This window comes from Bombina bombina, chromosome 6 (genome assembly GCF_027579735.1).
Source record: "Bombina bombina isolate aBomBom1 chromosome 6, aBomBom1.pri, whole genome shotgun sequence".
NCBI lineage: Eukaryota > Metazoa > Chordata > Amphibia > Anura > Bombinatoridae > Bombina > Bombina bombina.
The window spans coordinates 9,757,556-9,775,526 of NC_069504.1; the positions used below are offsets into that span (position 1 = coordinate 9,757,556).

Consider the following 17,971-nt stretch of genomic DNA (forward strand, 5'->3'; position numbering starts at 1 on the left):
GAGACTGATTATATCCCAGGAGTCAGTTTGTTATCATATACTGTTCCGTGCAGTGAGACTGATCATATCCCAGCAGTCAGTTTGTTATCATATACTGTTCCGTGCAGTGAGACTGATTATATCCCAGCAGTCAGTTTGTTATCAGATAACGATCCCTGCAGTGAGACTGATCATATACTAGCAGTCAGTTTGTTATCAGATAACGATCCCTGCAGTGAGACTGATCGTATCCCAGCAGTCAGTTTATCAGATACCATTCCATGCAGTGAGACTGATCATATCCCAGCAGTCAGTTTGTTATCATATACTGTTCCGTGCAGTGAGACTGATCTTATCCTAGCAGTCAGTTTGTTATCAGATAACGATCCCTGCAGTGAGACTGATCGTATCCCAGCAGTCAGTTTATCAGATACCTTTCACTAGAGTGAGACTAATTATATCCCAGCAGTCAGTTTGTTATCAGATACCGTTCCCTGCAGTGAGACTGATCTTATCCCAGCAGTCAGTTTGTTATCAGATACCGTTCCCTGCATTGAGACTATTCATATCCCAGTAGTCAGTTTATCAGATACCGTTCCCTGCATTGAGGCTGTTCATATCCCAACAGTCAGTTTATCAGATACTGTTCCCTACAGTGAGACTAATTATATCCCAGCAGTCAGTTTGTTATCAGATACCGTTCCCTGCAGTGAGACTGATGATATCCCAGTAGTCAGTTTGTTATCAGATACTGTTCCCTGCAGTGAGACTGATGATATCCCAGTAGTCAGTTTATCAGATACCGTTCCCTGCAGTGAGACTGATCATATCTCACTACTCTGTAATATTTTGATCCAGTTTTCGTTCCTTGCAGTGGGCAGTTGTTGGAGATACGTTCCCTGTTGGCTGCAAGTTCCAGGAATCTATAGTGTTTTGTGACACATTTAAAGGCAATCCAGACACCCACCACCCTGTGTACAGGTGAGTACTTACCTATTTACCTATTTACCCAGCACACTGTGTATATGTGAGTACTGTTATACCTACCTAATGTACAGCTGAGTACTTACCCACCCCGCACACTGTGTATATGTGAGTACTGTTACACTTACCTAATGTACAGGTGAGTACTTACCCACCAGCACACTGTGTATATGTGAGTACTGTTATACCTACCTAATGTACAGGTGAGTACTTACCTACTTACCCACCCAGCACACTGTGTATATGTGAGTACTGTTATACCTACCTAATGTACAGGTGAGTACTTACCTATTTACCCACCCAGCACACTGTGTATATGTGAGTACTGTTATACCTACCTAATGTACAGGTGAGTACTTACCTATTTACCTATTTACCCAGCACACTGTGTATATGTGAGTACTGTTATACCTACCTAATGTACAGCTGAGTACTTACCCACCCCGCACACTGTGTATATGTGAGTACTGTTACACTTACCTAATGTACAGGTGAGTACTTACCCACCAGCACACTGTGTATATGTGAGTACTGTTATACCTACCTAATGTACAGGTGAGTACTTACCTACTTACCCACCCAGCACACTGTGTATATGTGAGTACTGTTATACCTACCTAATGTACAGGTGAGTACTTACCTATTTACCCACCCAGCACACTGTGTATATGTGAGTACTGTTAAACCTACCTAATGTACAGGTGAGTACTTACCTATTTACCCACCCAGCACACTGTGTATATGTGAGTACTGTTATATCTACCTAATGTACAGGTGAGTACTTACCTACTTACCCACCCAGCACACTGTGTATATGTGAGTACTGTTATACCTACCTAATGTACAGGTGAGTACTTACCCACCCAGCACACTGTGTATATGCGAGTACTCTTATACCTACCTAATGTACAGCTGAGTACTTACCCACCCCGCACACTGTGTATATGTGAGTACTGTTACACTTACCTAATGTACAGGTGAGTACTTACCCACCAGCACACTGTGTATATGTGAGTACTGTTAAACCTACCTAATGTACAGGTGAGTACTTACCTATTTACCCACCCAGCACACTGTGTATATGTGAGTACTGTTATACCTACCTAATGTACAGGTGAGTACTTACCTACTTACCCACCCAGCACACTGTGTATATGTGAGTACTGTTATACCTACCTAATGTACAGGTGAGTACTTACCTATTTACCCACCCAGCACACTGTGTATATGTGAGTACTGTTATACCTACCTAATGTACAGCTGAGTACTTACCCACCCGCACACTGTGTATATGTGAGTACTGTTACACTTACCTAATGTACAGGTGAGTACTTACCCACCAGCACACTGTGTATATGTGAGTACTGTTATACCTACCTAATGTACAGGTGAGTACTTACCTATTTACCTACCCAGCACACTGTGTATATGTGAGTACTGTTATACCTACCTAATGTACAGGTGAGTACTTACCTACTTACCCACCCAGCACACTGTGTATATGTGAGTACTGTTATACCTACCTAATGTACAGGTGAGTACTTACCCACCCAGCACACTGTGTATATGTGAGTACTGTTATACCTACCTAATGTACAGGTGAGTACTTACCCACCAGCACACTGTGTATATGTGAGTACTGTTATACCTACCTAATGTACAGGTGAGTACTTACCTATTTACCCACCCAGCACACTGTGTATATGTGAGTACTGTTATACCTACCTAATGTACAGGTGAGTACTTACCTACTTACCCACCCAGCACACTGTGTATATGTGAGTACTGTTATACCTACCTAATGTACAGGTGAGTACTTACCCACCCAGCACACTGTGTATATGCGAGTACTCTTATACCTACCTAATGTACAGGTGAGTACTTACCCACCCAGCACACTGTGTATATGTGAGTACTGTTATACCTACCTAATGTACAGGTGAGTACTTACCCACCCAGCACACTGTGTATATATGAGTACTCTTATACCTACCTAATGTACAGGTGAGTACTTACCCACCCAGCACAATGTGTATATGTGAGTACTGTTATACTTACCTAATGTACAGGTGAGTACTTACCTACTTACCCACCTAGCACACTGTGTATATGTGAGTACTCTTATACCTACCTAATGTACAGGTGAGTACTTACCCACCCAGCACACTGTGTATATGTGAGTACTGTTATACTTACCTAATGTACAGGTGAGTACTTACCTACTTACTCACCCAGCACTCTATGTATATGTGAGTACTCTTATACCTACCTAATGTACAGGTGAGTACTTACCTATTTAGTTTTAAACAACTTTCCAATTTAGTTCTATTATATAATTTGCTTTATTCTTTAGGTATTTTTTGTTGAAGAATTTGTAATAAACGTGGGTGAGCCAATCAAATGAGGCATTTATGTGCAGCCCCCAATCAGTAGCTACTGAGCCTATCTAGATATGCTTTTCAACAAAGGATAGCAAGAGAATGAAGCAAATTAGATAATAGAACTAAATTGTAAAGTTGTTTAAAATTGCTCTTTCTAAATCATGAAAGAAATACTGTGGGTTTCATGTACCTTTAAATAAACTTATGATTCTGTTTGTCCTGAAAGTGCCATAAAGTTATATAAAAAACATTAGTCGCTTTGGTCGGACGCTAAATCACTCAGTTCAGCAGGTTAGACAGTCAAGTGGTGCAGGAAATAGTCATTTGTGCACAGTTTACACTGAAGTCGTTAACAGCTTCTCATTTATGGGTCGTTTAAAGGGTTAAGCTTTAGCACATACACAAATTGTATAAAATCCGATTAATGGTTAAGAATTCTGTTCACTAATTTACCTGGAGATCTGAATATTAAATACTTACATAATATACATCTAATAAGAATTCAGGTAGATCTCTCATTAGCAGCTTGTTTTAATAAAGCCCTGTAACATTAATAAAGTTCTGTGACATCAATAACGCTTTGTGACATTAATAAAGCTATAATAAAGCTTTGTGACATTAACATTAATAAAGTTCTGTGACATCAATAACGCTTTGTGACATTAATAAAGCTATAATAAAGCTATGTGACATTAACATTAATAAAGTTCTGTGACATCAATAACGCTTTGTGACATTAATAAAGCTATAATAAAGCTATGTGACATTAACATTAATAAAGTTCTGTGACATCAATAACGCTTTGTGACATTAATAAAGCTATAATAAAGCTATGTGACATTAACATTAATAAAGTTCTGTGACATCAATAACGCTTTGTGACATTAATAAAGCTATAATAAAGCTTTGTGACATTGATAAAGCTATAATAAAGCTATGTGACATTAACATTAATAAAGCTCTGTGACATTAATACAGCTCTGTGACATTAATACAGCTCTGTGACATTAATACAGCTCTGTGACATTAATACAGCTATAATAAAGCTATGTGACATTAATAATTTAATTTATAGTGCATGAAATCAGGTTCAGAGCGGGATTTTCTCCAGGCACGTTCAGCAGTGCGGGAGCATTTTTGTAGGTGGCGTGTTTGCTGGGAGAGCCAGGGCTGGAGCTGACGATGTGGGGCTTTGTGAAGTTGGGACGGAGCGAGGGTGTCAAGTGCAGAGGAGAGAGTATTGTTGTAGTGGGTTATGGCAATGTCAGGGCAGGATATCGGGGAAGTGAATACGGTTGGAGAGTTGGGGAGGGTCAACAGTGTGCAGCTTTCTACAGGTGCGGGGGTGAGGGGGGGGGAGTAGATTTAGCCTGAATATTAAGATTAAAGGTGAGCAGATAGCGATCTGAGATGGGCGACAGTCAACATCTGGAGGGGGCAGCTCCGTGACATTAATAAAGCTCTGTGAGGGTGTTCTGAGGGTCATGTGACTTACTGAGTGTTTTTCTGAGGGTATTATGAGGGTCATGTGACTTACTGAGTGTTGTTCTGAGGGTCATGTGACTTACCAAGCACTGCAATTGGCATTAGAAGACAATGTACCCACATAATCTACTTACTATTTATTTCTCTCATGTTCTCAACAGCACAAAATATGGAATTTATGAGCCAAACTGTGGCCTGGAAAACGTGATGATGTCCTGGGGTCATGATGGTAATGTTAACTGATTGCTGGGTGGTGTACCCGAAGAAAGGAGAGTTAGAAAAGAGAATCAGCAAGTGAACGGGAGACAAACAAGGGAAATCACATATAGAGAGAAGAGAGTCAGTGACCGGGAGAGTGAGACAAACAAGGGAAATCACATATAGAGAGAAGAGAGTCAGTGACTGGGAGAGTGAGACAAATAAGGGAAATCACATACAAAGAGAAGAATCAGTAAGTGATAGGGGGAGCGAGACAGACAAGGGGAATCACATACAGAGAGAAGAGAGTCAGCAAGTAACAGGGAGAGTGAGACAGACAAGGGGAATTACATACAGAGAAGAGAGTCAACAAAGTGACTGGGAGAGTGAGACAGACAAGGGGAATCACATACAGAGAGAAGAGAGACAGCAAGTGACTGTGAGACAAACAAGGGAATCACATACAGAGAAGAGAGTCAAAGTGACTGTGAGATTGAGACAGACAGGGGAATCAAATACAGAGAAAATTCAGCAAGTAACAGGGAGAGTGAGACAAACAAGGGAAATCACACACAGAGAGAAGAGAGTCAAAGTGACTGGGAGAGTGAGACAGACAAGGGAAATTACATACAGAGAGAAGAGAGTCAGCAAAGTGACAGGGAGAGTGAGACAGACAAGGGAAATCACATACAGCGAGAAGAGAGTCAAAGTGACTGGGAGAGTGAGACAGACAAGGGGAATCACATACAAAGAGAAGAGAGTCAGCACAATGACAGGGAGAGTGAGACTGACAAGGGAAATCAGATACAGAAAGAAGAAAGTAAGCAAAGTGACAGGGAGAGTGAGACAAAGACAAGGGAATCACATACAGAGAGAAGAGAGTCAGCAAAGTGACTGGGAGAGTAAGGCAGACAAGCGGAATCACATACAGAGAAGAGTCAGCAAGTGTCAGGGGAAGTGAGACAGGCAAGGTAAATCACATACAGAGAGAAGAGTCAGCAAAGTGACTGGGAGAGTGAGACAGACAAGGGGAATCACATACAGAGAAGAGAGTCAGCAAAGTGACTGGGAGATTGAGACAAACAAGGAAAATCACATACAGAGAGAAGAGAGTCAGCCAAGTGACTGGGAGAGTGAGACAAAGACAAGGGAATCACATACAGAGAGAAGAGAGTCAGCAAAGTGACTGGGAGAGTAAGGCAGATAAGCGGAATCACATACAGAGAAGAGTCAGCAAGTGTCAGGGGAAGTGAGACAGCCAAGGTAAATCACATACAGAGAGAAGAGTCAGCAAAGTGACTGGGAGAGTGAGACAGACAAGGGGAATCACATACAGAGAAAAGAGTCAGCAAAGTGACTGGGAGATTGAGACAAACAAGGAAAATCACATACAGAGAGAAGAGAGTCAGCCAAGTGACTGGGAGAGTGAGACAAAGACAAGGGAATCACATACAGAGAAGAGTTAGCAAGTGACAAGGGGAGTGATACAGCTAAGGTTAATCACATACAGAGAGAAGAGAGTCAGCAAAGTGAATTGGAGAATGAGACAGACAAGGCCATCAAATACAGTGAGAAGAGTCAGAAAGTGACTGGGAGAGGGAGACAGACAAGGCAATCGCATACAGAGAGAAGAGTCAGAAAGTGACAGGGGGAGTAAGACAGAGACAAAGGGAAATAACATATAGAGAGAAGAGAGTCAGCAAGTGCCAGGGAAAGCGAGTCAGTGACAAGGGGAAGCACACACACACAGAAAACAATCAGAAAGTGATAAAACAGCAAGACAGAGACAAAGAGAAGCTCAAACAGATAAGGGAATCAGAAAGTGATAAGAGAGTCAGAAAGTAATGGAGACAGACAATAGGAAACTCATACAGACCGATGTCAGCAACTGATGAGAGATTGAGACAGACAAGAGTCAGGAAGTGATGAGGCTGAGACAGACAAGGGGAACCTCTTACAGACAGACAAGAGTCAGAAAGTAATGAGACAGAGACAGACAAGAGGATGCTCATACAGACAGATAAGAGCCAGAAAGGGATGGAGAGAGTGAGACAGACAAGGGGAAGCTGATACAGACAGATAAGTCAGCAACTGATGAGAGATTGAGACAGACAAGTGTCAGAAAGTGATGGAGAGAGTGAGACAGACAAGGGGAATCTCATACAGAGAAATAAGAGTCAGAAAGTGACAAGAGAGACAGACAAGAGGAAGCTCATAAAGACAGATAAGTCAGCAACTGATGAGATATTGAGACACACAAGAGTCAGAAAGTGATGGAGAGAGTGAGACAGACAAGGGGAAGCTATTACAGACAGACAAGAGTCAGGAAGGGATAAGAGACAGCTCAGACAGATAAGAGTCAGAAAGTGATGAGAGAGAGACAGACAAGAGGAAGCTCATACAGACCGAAAAGAGTGTCAGAAAGTGATGGAGAGAGTGAGACAGACAAGGGGAATCTCATACAGAGAGATAAGAGTCAGAAAGTGACAAGAGAGACAGACAAGAAGAAGCTCATAAAGACAGATAAGTCAGCAACTGATGAGATATTGAGACACACAAGAGTCAGAAAGTGATGGAGAGAGTGAGACAGACAAGGGGAAGCTATTACAGACAGACAAGAGTCAGAAAGTGATAAGAGACAGCTCAGACAGATAAGAGTCAGAAAGTGATGAGAGAGAGACAGACAAGAGGAAGCTCATACAGACCGAAAAGAGTGTCAGAAAGTGATGGAGAGAGTGAGACAGACAAGGGGAATCTCATACAGAGAGATAAGAGTCAGAAAGTGACAAGAGAGACAGACAAGAAGAAGCTCATAAAGACAGATAAGTCAGCAACTGATGGGATATTGAGACACACAAGAGTCAGAAAGTGATGGAGAGAGTGAGACAGACAAGGGGAAGCTATTACAGACAGACAAGAGTCAGAAAGTGATAAGAGACAGCTCAGACAGATAAGAGTCAGAAAGTGATGAGAGAGAGACAGACAAGACGAAGCTCATACAGACCGAAAAGAGTGTCAGAAAGTGATGGAGAGAGTGAGACAGACAAGGGGAATCTCATACAGAGAGATAAGAGTCAGAAAGTGACAAGAGAGACAGACAAGAAGCTGATGAGATATTGAGACACACAAGAGTCAGAAAGTGATAAGAGACAGCTCACACAGATAAGAGTCAGAAAGTAATGCGAGAGTGAGCCAGACAAGAGGAAACTCATACAGACAGTAAGAGTCGGAAAGTGATGAGAGAGAGACAGACAAGAGGAAACTCATACAGACCAAAAAGAGAGTCAGAAAGTGATGAGAGAGTGAGATAGACAAGAAGAAGCTCACACAGATAAGAGTCAGAAAGTAATGCGAGAGTGAGCCATACAAGAAGAAACTCATACAGACAGTAAGAGAGTCAGAAAGTTATGAGAGAGAGACAGACAAGTGGAAACTCATACAGACAGATAAGAGTCAGAAAGTGATGGAGAGACAGACAAGAGGAAACTCGTACAGATAAGAGTCAGAAAGTGATGAGACAGACAATAGGAAACACATACAGAGTCAGAAAGTGATGAGAGACAGACAAGAGGAAACTCATACAGATAAGAGAGTCAGAAAGTGATGGAGAGAGACAGACAAGAGGAAACTCATACAGATAGATAAGAGTCAGAAAGTGATGAGAGACAGACAAGAGGAAACTCAGACAGATAAGAGTCATAAAGTGATAAGAGAGAGTGTTGTATGTGTTGATTATGAATATTAATAATAAACAATAAAATTATCATCAATAATCGATATTAATATTCAATCACAATTTAAAATATTTCTGATATATGAAGATTATAGACACAGTGCTTATATTTATGCAGTAAACTGAAAATCACTTATGATCAAATATATTGATTGATTATTACAATATTAAAATATAAAGCAGGCTAATGAGATCTTTAGATCAATTAATATTCAATTAAATCACCTGTAATTCAGTACATGGGCACAATATTGTCTGTGAATTTACTTTAACTCAAAATGAATTACTTATCAAATATCACACTTGAATTTTACTAGAATGATTTATAAGTAGCCAAAAATATTAACCAATTCAATATATAGCTTATTTAACAATGTTTGGGCAGCGCATATAGCCAAATCTCACAATAAAATCTTAACTTAAAGTGAATGTCAAGTTAAACAGATTACATAAAGTGAAACGATAGCAGTTAAAAAATGAATGAGAGTTTAATTCATGAAATCGTTAGGATATAGTTAACTTCAGAGCTATTTCACTATAAACGCTACACGGATAATAGCTGAAGCTCTGGTCGCCATTTTCAGCATTTGATTAACAGATGACTCATTTGCAATCAACTAATCGTTGTTTCCCCCGGGCAGTGACGTTTGTGCAAAGGGGCTGAACGCCCCCCGGGGGGAAACAACGATTAGTTGATTGCAAATGAGTCATCTGTTAATCAAATGCTGAAAATGGCGACTGGAGCTTCAGCTATTATCCGTGTAGCGTTTATAGTCAAATATATATAATTCAACTGTCTAGCTCACAATTATTTTATATAACTTCAGTTAAACAACCAGAGAGATCTAAACACTATTGGCAAACTAATAGATTAATCAAAAGTATAAAGTACAAAATCTCTTTTCCTCAATGGTAAATTTACTTAATGCTGAATGTAATTATTTATAGACTACACTGGTAGTTGTAATATAAACAAAATACATATATACGAAAAAGCGTTCATGATACACGCCATAAATGTGTGAACGAAATGGTACTAAGTAGATATATTTGATATATTTTTGCTATATTACGTTCCGAGTCACACCAAACATAAAACATAATTTATGTAAGAACTTACCTGATAAATTCATTTCTTTCATATTAACAAGAGTCCATGAGCTAGTGACGTATGGGATATACATTCCTACCAGGAGGGGCAAAGTTTCCCAAACCTTAAAATGCCTATAAATACACCCCTCACCACACCCACAAATCAGTTTAACGAATAGCCAAGAAGTGAGGTGATAAGAAAAAAAGTGCGAAGCATATAAAATAAGGAATTGGAATAATTGTGCTTTATACAAAAAAATCATAACCACCACAAAAAAGGGTGGGCCTCATGGACTCTTGTTAATATGAAAGAAATGAATTTATCAGGTAAGTTCTTACATAAATTATGTTTTCTTTCATGTAATTAACAAGAGTCCATGAGCTAGTGACGTATGGGATAATGACTACCCAAGATGTGGATCTTTCCACACAAGAGTCACTAGAGAGGGAGGGATAAAATAAAGACAGCCAATTCCTGCTGAAAATAATCCACACCCAAAATAAAGTTTAACAAAAAACATAAGCAGAAGATTCAAACTGAAACCGCTGCCTGAAGAACTTTTCTACCAAAAACTGCTTCAGAAGAAGAAAATACATCAAAATGGTAGAATTTAGTAAAAGTATGCAAAGAGGACCAAGTTGCTGCTTTGCAGATCTGGTCAACCGAAGCTTCATTCCTAAACACCCAGGAAGTAGATACTGACCTAGTAGAATGAGCTGTAATTCTCTGAGGCGGAATTTTACCCGACTCAACATAGGCAAGATGAATTAAAGATTTCAACCAAGATGCAAAAGAAATGGCAGAAGCTTTCTGGCCTTTCCTAGAACCGGAAAAGATAACAAATAGACTAGAAGTCTTACAGAAAGATTTCATAGCTTCAACATAATATTTCAAAGCTCTAACAACATCCAAAGAATGCAACGATTTCTCCTTAGAATTCTTAGGATTAGGACATAATGAAGGAACCACAATTTCTCTACCAATGTTGTTGGAATTCACAACTTTAGGTAAAAATTCAAAAGAAGTTCGCAACACCGCCTTATCCTGATGAAGAATCAGAAAAGGAGACTCACAAGAAAGAGCAGATAATTCAGAAACTCTTCTGGCAGAAGAGATGGCCAAAAGGAACAAAACTTTCCAAGAAAGTAATTTAATATCCAATGAATGCATAGGTTCAAATGGAGGAGCTTGAAGAGCCCCCAGAACCAAATTCAAACTCCAAGGAGGAGAAATTGACTTAATGACAGGCTTTATACGAACCAAAGCTTGTACAAAACAATGAATATCAGGAAGAATAGCACTCTTTCTGTGAAAAAGAACAGAAAGAGCAGAGATTTGACCTTTCAAGGAACTTGCGGACAAAACCTTATCTAAACCATCCTGAAGAAATTGTAATATTCTCGGTATTCTAAAAGAATGCCAAGAAAAATGATGAGAAAGACACCAAGAAATATAAGTCTTCCAGACTCTATAATATATCTCTCTGGATACAGATTTACGAGCCTGTAACATAGTATTAATCACAGAGTCAGAGAAACCTCTTTGACCAAGAATCAAGCGTTCAATCTCCATACCTTTAAATTTAAGGATTTCAGATCCTGATGGAAAAAAGGACCTTGTGATAGAAGGTCTGGTCTTAACGGAAGAGTCCACGGTTGGCAAGAGGCCATCCGGACAGGATCCGCATACCAAAACCTGTGAGGCCATGCCGGAGCTACCAGCAGAACAAACGAGCATTCCTTCAGAATCTTGGAGATTACTCTTGGAAGAAGAACTAGAGGCGGAAAGATATAGGCAGGATGATACTTCCAAGGAAGTAAAAATGCATCCACTGCCTCCGCCTGAGGATCCCGGGATCTGGACAGATACCTGGGAAGTTTCTTGTTTAGATGAGAAGCCATCAGATTTATTTCTGGAAGTTCCCACATTTGAACAATCTGAAGAAATACCTCTGGGTGAAGAGACCATTCGCCCGGATGCAACGTTTGGCGACTGAGATAATCCGCTTTCCAATAGTCCATACCTGGGATAAAAACCGCAGAGAATAGACAGGAGCTGGATTCCGCCCAAACCAAAATTCGAGATACTTCTTTCATAGCCAGAGGACTGTGAGTCCCTCCTTGATGATTGATGTATGCCACAGTTGTGACATTGTCTTATCTGAAAACAATGAACAACTCTCTCTTCGGAAGAGGCCAAGACTGAAGAGCTCTGAAAATTGCACGGAGTTCCAAAATATTGATCGGAAATCTCACCTCCTGAGATTCCCAAACCCCTTGTGCCGTCAGATACCCCCACACAGCTCCCCAACCTGTAAGACTTGTATCTATTGAGATTATAGTCCAGGTCGGAAGAACAAAGAAGCCCCCTGAACTAAACGATGGTGATCTGTCCACCATGTCAGAGAGTGTCGTAAAATCGGTTTAAAGATATTAATTGAGATATCTTTGAGTAATCCCTGCACGATTGGTTCAGCATACAGAGCTGAAGAGGTCGCATGTGAAAACGAGCAAAGGAGATCGCATCTGATGCGGCAGTCCTAAGACCCAACATTTCCATGCATAAGGCTACCAAAGGGAATGATTGTGACTGAAGGTTTTGACAAGCTAATATCAATGTTAAAGTTCTCTTGTCTGACAAGGACAGAGTCATAGACACTGAATTTATCTAGAAACCTAAAAAGGTTACCCTTGTCTGAGGAATCAATGAACTGATTGGTAAATTGATCCTCCAACCATGAACTTGAAGAAACAACACAAGTCGATTCGTATGAGATTCTTCGAAAATGAGAAGACTGAGCAAGTACCAAGATATCGTCCAAATAAGGAAATACCAAAACCCTATTCTCTGATTACAGAAAGAAGGGCACCGAGAACCTTTGAAAAAAATTCTTGGAACTGAGGCTAGGCCAAACAGTAGAGCCACAAAACTGGTAATGCTTGTCTAAAAAGAGAATCTCAGACACTAAAAGTGATCTGGATGAATCGGAATATGCAGATACACATCCTGTAAATCTATTGTAGACATATAATGCCCTTGCTAAACAAAAGGCAGGATAGACCTACAGTAACCATCTTGAATGTTGGTATCCTAACATAACGATTCAATAATGATAGATCCAGAACTGGTCTGAAGGAATTGACCTTCTTAGGTACAATGAAGAGATAAAATAAAACCCCAGCCCCTGTTCCAGAACTGGAACTGGCATAAATACTCCAGCCAACTCTAGATCTGAAACACATTTCAGAAATGCTGAGCCTTGCTGAGTCAACTGGGACACGGGAAAGAAAAGAATCTCTTAGCAGGAGGCCTTAACTTGAAGCCAATTCTGTACCTTTCTGAAACAATGTTTCTGAAACCAGAGATTAAGAACGGAATTGATCCAAATTTCTTTGAAGAAAACGTAATCTGCCCCATACCAGCTGAGCTGGAATAAGGGCCGCACCTTCATAGATACTTAGGAGCTGGCTATAGGTTTCTATAAGGCTTGGATATATTCCAAACTGGAAATAGTTTCCAAACTGATACCGCTCCTGAGGATGAAGGATCAGGCTTTTGTTCCTTGTTGTGAGGAAAGGAACGAAATGATTATTTACCCTGGAAAGAAAGGGAAAGCAAAGTTGACTTAGAAGACATGTCAGCATTCCAAGTTTAATCCATAAAGCTTTTCTAGCTAAAATAGCTAGAGACATATACCTGACATCAACTCTAATGATATCAAAAGATGGTATCACCAATAAAATTATTAGCATGTTATAGAATAATAATAATGCTATAAAATTATGATCTGTTACTTGTTGCGCTAAAGCTTCTAACCGAAAAGTTGAAGCTGCAGCAACATCCGCTAAAAATATAGCAGGTCTAAGAAGATTACCTGAACATAAGTAAGCTTTTCTTAGAAAAGATTCAATTTTCCTATCTAAAGGATCCTTAAATGAAGTACTATCTGCCATAGGAATAGTAGTACATTAGCAGGAGTAGAGACAGCCCCATAACCTTAGGGATTTTTGTCCCAAAAAACTCTAATCTGTCAGATGGCACAGGATATAATTTGCTTAAACGTCTAGAAGGAGTAAATAAATTACCCAAATTATTCCATTCCCTGGAAATTACTTCAGAAATAGCATCAGGGAGATAAAACACTTCTGGAATAACTACAGGAGATTTAAAAACCTTATTTAAACGTTTACATTTAGTATCAAGAGGACCAGAATCCTCTATTTCTAATGCAAATAACACTTCTTTAAGTAAAGAACGAATAAATTCCATCTTGAACAAATACAAAGATTTATCAGCATCAACCTCTGAGACAGAAACCTCTGAACCAGAAGAACCATTATCAGTATCAGAATGATGATGTTCATTTAAAAATTCATCTGAAAAAAAGAGAAGTTTTAAAAGACTTTTATGTATACTAGAAGGAGAAATAACAGACATAGCCTTCTTAATGGATTTTTAAAAAATAAAATCTCTTATGTTATCAGGAACACTCTGAAAATTAGATGTTGACGGACAGCAACAGGTAATGTAACAGTACTAAAGGAAATTTTATCTGCATTAATAAGTTTGACATGACATGCAATACAAATAACAGCTGGAGAAAACAGATACCAAAAGTTTATAGCAGACTTAGCTTGGTAGCTCCAGCACTGTGCAGTGATTTTCCTGTAGTATCTTCTGACTCAGTTGCAACGTGGAACATCTTGCAATATGTAAAAGAAAAAAACAACATATAAAGCAAAATTGATCAAATTCCTTAAATGACAGTTTCAGGAATGGGAAAAAAATGCCAGTGAACAAGCTTCTAGCAACCAGAAGCAATAAATAATGAGACTTAAATAATGTGGAGACAAAAATGACGCCCATATTTTTTAGCGCCAAAAAAGACGCCCACATTATTTGGCGCCTAAATGCTTTTGGCGCCAAAAATGACGCCACATCCGGAACGCCGACATCTTTGACGCAAAATAACGTCAAAAAATGACGCAACTTCCGGCGGAAAATAATTTTTGCGCCAAAAAAGTCCGCGCCAAGAATGACGCAATAAAATGAAGCATTTTCAGCTCCCGCGAGCCTAACAGCCCACAGGGAAAAAAGTCAAATTTTTGAGGTAAGAAAAAATATGATAATTCAATGCATAATCCCAAATATGAAACTGACTGTCTGGAAATAAGGAAAGTTGAACATTCTGAGTCAAGGCAAATAAATGTTTGAATACATATATTTAGAACTTTATAAATAAAGTGCCCAACCATAGCTTAGAGTGTCACAGAAAATAAGACTTACTTACCCCAGGACACTCATCTACATGTTTGTAGAAAGCCAAACCAGTACTGAAACGAGAATCAGTAGAGGAAATGGTAAATATAAGAGTATATCGTCGATCTGAAAAGGGAGGTAAGAGATGAATCTCTACGACCGATAACAGAGAACCTTATGAAATAGACCCCGTAGAAGGAGATCACTGCATTCAATAGGCAATACTCTCTTCACATCCCTCTGACATTCACTGCACGCTGAGAGGAAAACCGGGCTCCAACTTGCTGCGGAGCGCATATCAACGTAGAATCTAGCACAAACTTACTTCACCACCTCCCTTGGAGGCAAAGTTTGTAAAACTGATTTGTGGGTGTGGTGAGGGGTGTATTTATAGGCATTTTAAGGTTTGGGAAACTTTGCCCCTCCTGGTAGGAATGTATATCCCATACGTCACTAGCTCATGGACTCTTGTTAATTACATGAAAGAAATATAAATGATATGGTGTATTTAACAATTAAAAAGGTTTGAATTACAGGGGCATGTAGATCTAACAATGTCAAACAATGTATAGCAATATGAAGAGAGAAGGAAGAAAATAGAATATATAAATTCAGATATTAGGAACCTATGAATCTTAGGCATATCTTGCAGATACACTGCCCCTGGATAAACTATACATCTAGCCTTTTGAATATAAAGCAAATTGGTCTATCATATTGGTCTCAGCATGGGCCCTTTAAGTGTATATTTTACAAACGTATAGAGCCATGTCAATATGTTTTTAGCCAATCATGTGGTGTTTCATGTTTTAAATCACCCTGCTTGTCTGCCAACAATTAAGCTATGATTACAGCTTGTTCAGCCGAAACGCGTCAGCCATTGTGGCAGACAAGTTCTGGGGATGAAGCTGGGATGCTTTTCTGATGAATTGCCATTGTTGATTTTAATATGCTACAATAAAGTATTGATTTTACTTCACTGAAGAGCCATGGTCTCTCTCTCTTCAATTACACTGGTCTATGAAATATTACATTATAACTATAAATTACACTTTTAAATACAGCCTCAATTAAACTACTACTATAAAGAATATTAAAAATAGCTAAAACAATCGCTATACGTCACCAGTTAGCCAATAGCAGAGTTCTTTTCACTGTCATATAAAGAGGTTATGCACAATTCTGGAGAATCAAAGTAGCCCAATAGTTTGCTCTTTTCTTTCAAATTTGTATTTATTAAGGGGATCAACATCTAACTTTAAACATAAAGAATCATCCACAAAGCTTTACATATTGTGAGATCTTTCTTTTTTTAACCCCCCAGAGATTAGTGATTGACATATCACATGTACTTTATTTTCACTTATTCCCCTTCTTTTCTATATCATTACCAATGTTTACAACATATGCAGCAAAATCATAGTCACAGAATATGAGAATATTTACAAAGAAGAAAAATTGAGAGAAATTTTCATATTAAGTCCCCTGTATTTATCTTCAATTTCCTTTCCCTTTCTTTCCCTTCCCCTCAGTCTTTACATAATTCATAATAGCTATAAATCAACGTAGTAAAGAAACCTGAAACAATTTTTATCCTTATAAAATAATAACTGAATTCCCCCCCAAAAAAAATTAGCATTTCAGCATATGTAGCAAGATCATACAAAATCACAGATTATGAGGGTAATTATAAAAAAGAAATATTAAAAGAGAATTATATATTATATTATTTATTACATTGTGCCCCTATTTTTATCTTCTTTTTAGTTTCAATCTTTTCACCATTCATATTAACTATAAATCTACATAGCAATATAGCTTAGAAAGATTATTTATCCTTATAGTAACCTGACTTATAACCACAACATATTCACAGGATCAGGGGGGAAAAAGGGGCTTCCTCTCTCTCCCCCCCCCCCCCCCCTTAATCTCAAGTAATCAGCCAGTTCCCTCTAAGCTGTTCTTCTTGTATATATAGAGAACTTTTAAATACTTTAATTATTAATTGTTGTGTTAGTGGCTCTAAAGATTTTATGTACATCTACAATCTTCCAAAAAATGTAGCAATTTGTTTTTCAGATTGGCTATCAATATCAACATGTTCATATATCATTTGTTGGTGTAGTCTTTTTAAGAATAACTGGAAGCTTGGATTTTTTTGTTAGACTTCCAATCTCTAAGTATTTTATTTCTGCCTACTAAAATTGTAGTGTTTAAGAAGTGAGTCCATTCCTTGTATTCTTTATCTATTTTACATTTTTTTTTCATCCAATAGCTTATCTTTAACCAGAAACTATTTATTTTAGGGCAAAGTACCAGACAATGTATTATAGCTGCCTGTTCGTATCTGCATTTTTTTGCTGAAATGATCTTGAGAGTTTCTCCATTTAGCCATCAGATACAAAGTTAAATAGGAATGATATAATATTTTTGATTGTGGCTCTCTCCAGCTTGATAGCAAGGTTGCATTTCTAACTCTATTTATACTAAATGTTATATCATTCTTTGTTATCTCTAAATCTGGAAGGAATCTTAACCATTTGTTGATTGATTCATAAATATATTTAGTTATTTTCTGGTCATTAAGATTCTTATATAAGAGTGAACAAGGTGTTTCCTTTAAAAAATACGTTTATAATTGGGTTCAAAATGTCCCAATTTTCGGGACATCCTAAAACATTTAATGTGAAAATGGCTTAATGTAGCTTAATGAGTAAAAAAGTGGCCAAATGTTATTCAATTGCTGCATAATTTTGCACAACCCAAGATTTCCACTATCCAAGCCTATCCTAGAAGTTTCGTGGATTTTGGAATTCCACAAGGCAAATGAGTGACATTAAGCTTGTTTTTTGGGGAGCT

At 38.6% G+C, this 17,971-nt stretch overlaps 1 protein-coding gene across 2 annotated transcripts in view; it reads left to right on the forward strand.

Annotated features, from left to right (window-relative positions):
• The window catches only part of MIOX (myo-inositol oxygenase), a 180,517-nt gene that overhangs the window by 112,591 nt on the left and 49,955 nt on the right, over window positions 1-17,971 (forward strand). For both annotated transcript variants that reach the window (XM_053716307.1, XM_053716308.1), the window contains 2 exons: window positions 854-960; window positions 4,991-5,058. In XM_053716307.1, the coding sequence (XP_053572282.1) occupies window positions 854-960; window positions 4,991-5,058 (175 nt within the window). The remainder of the gene's footprint in view (window positions 1-853; window positions 961-4,990; window positions 5,059-17,971) is intronic.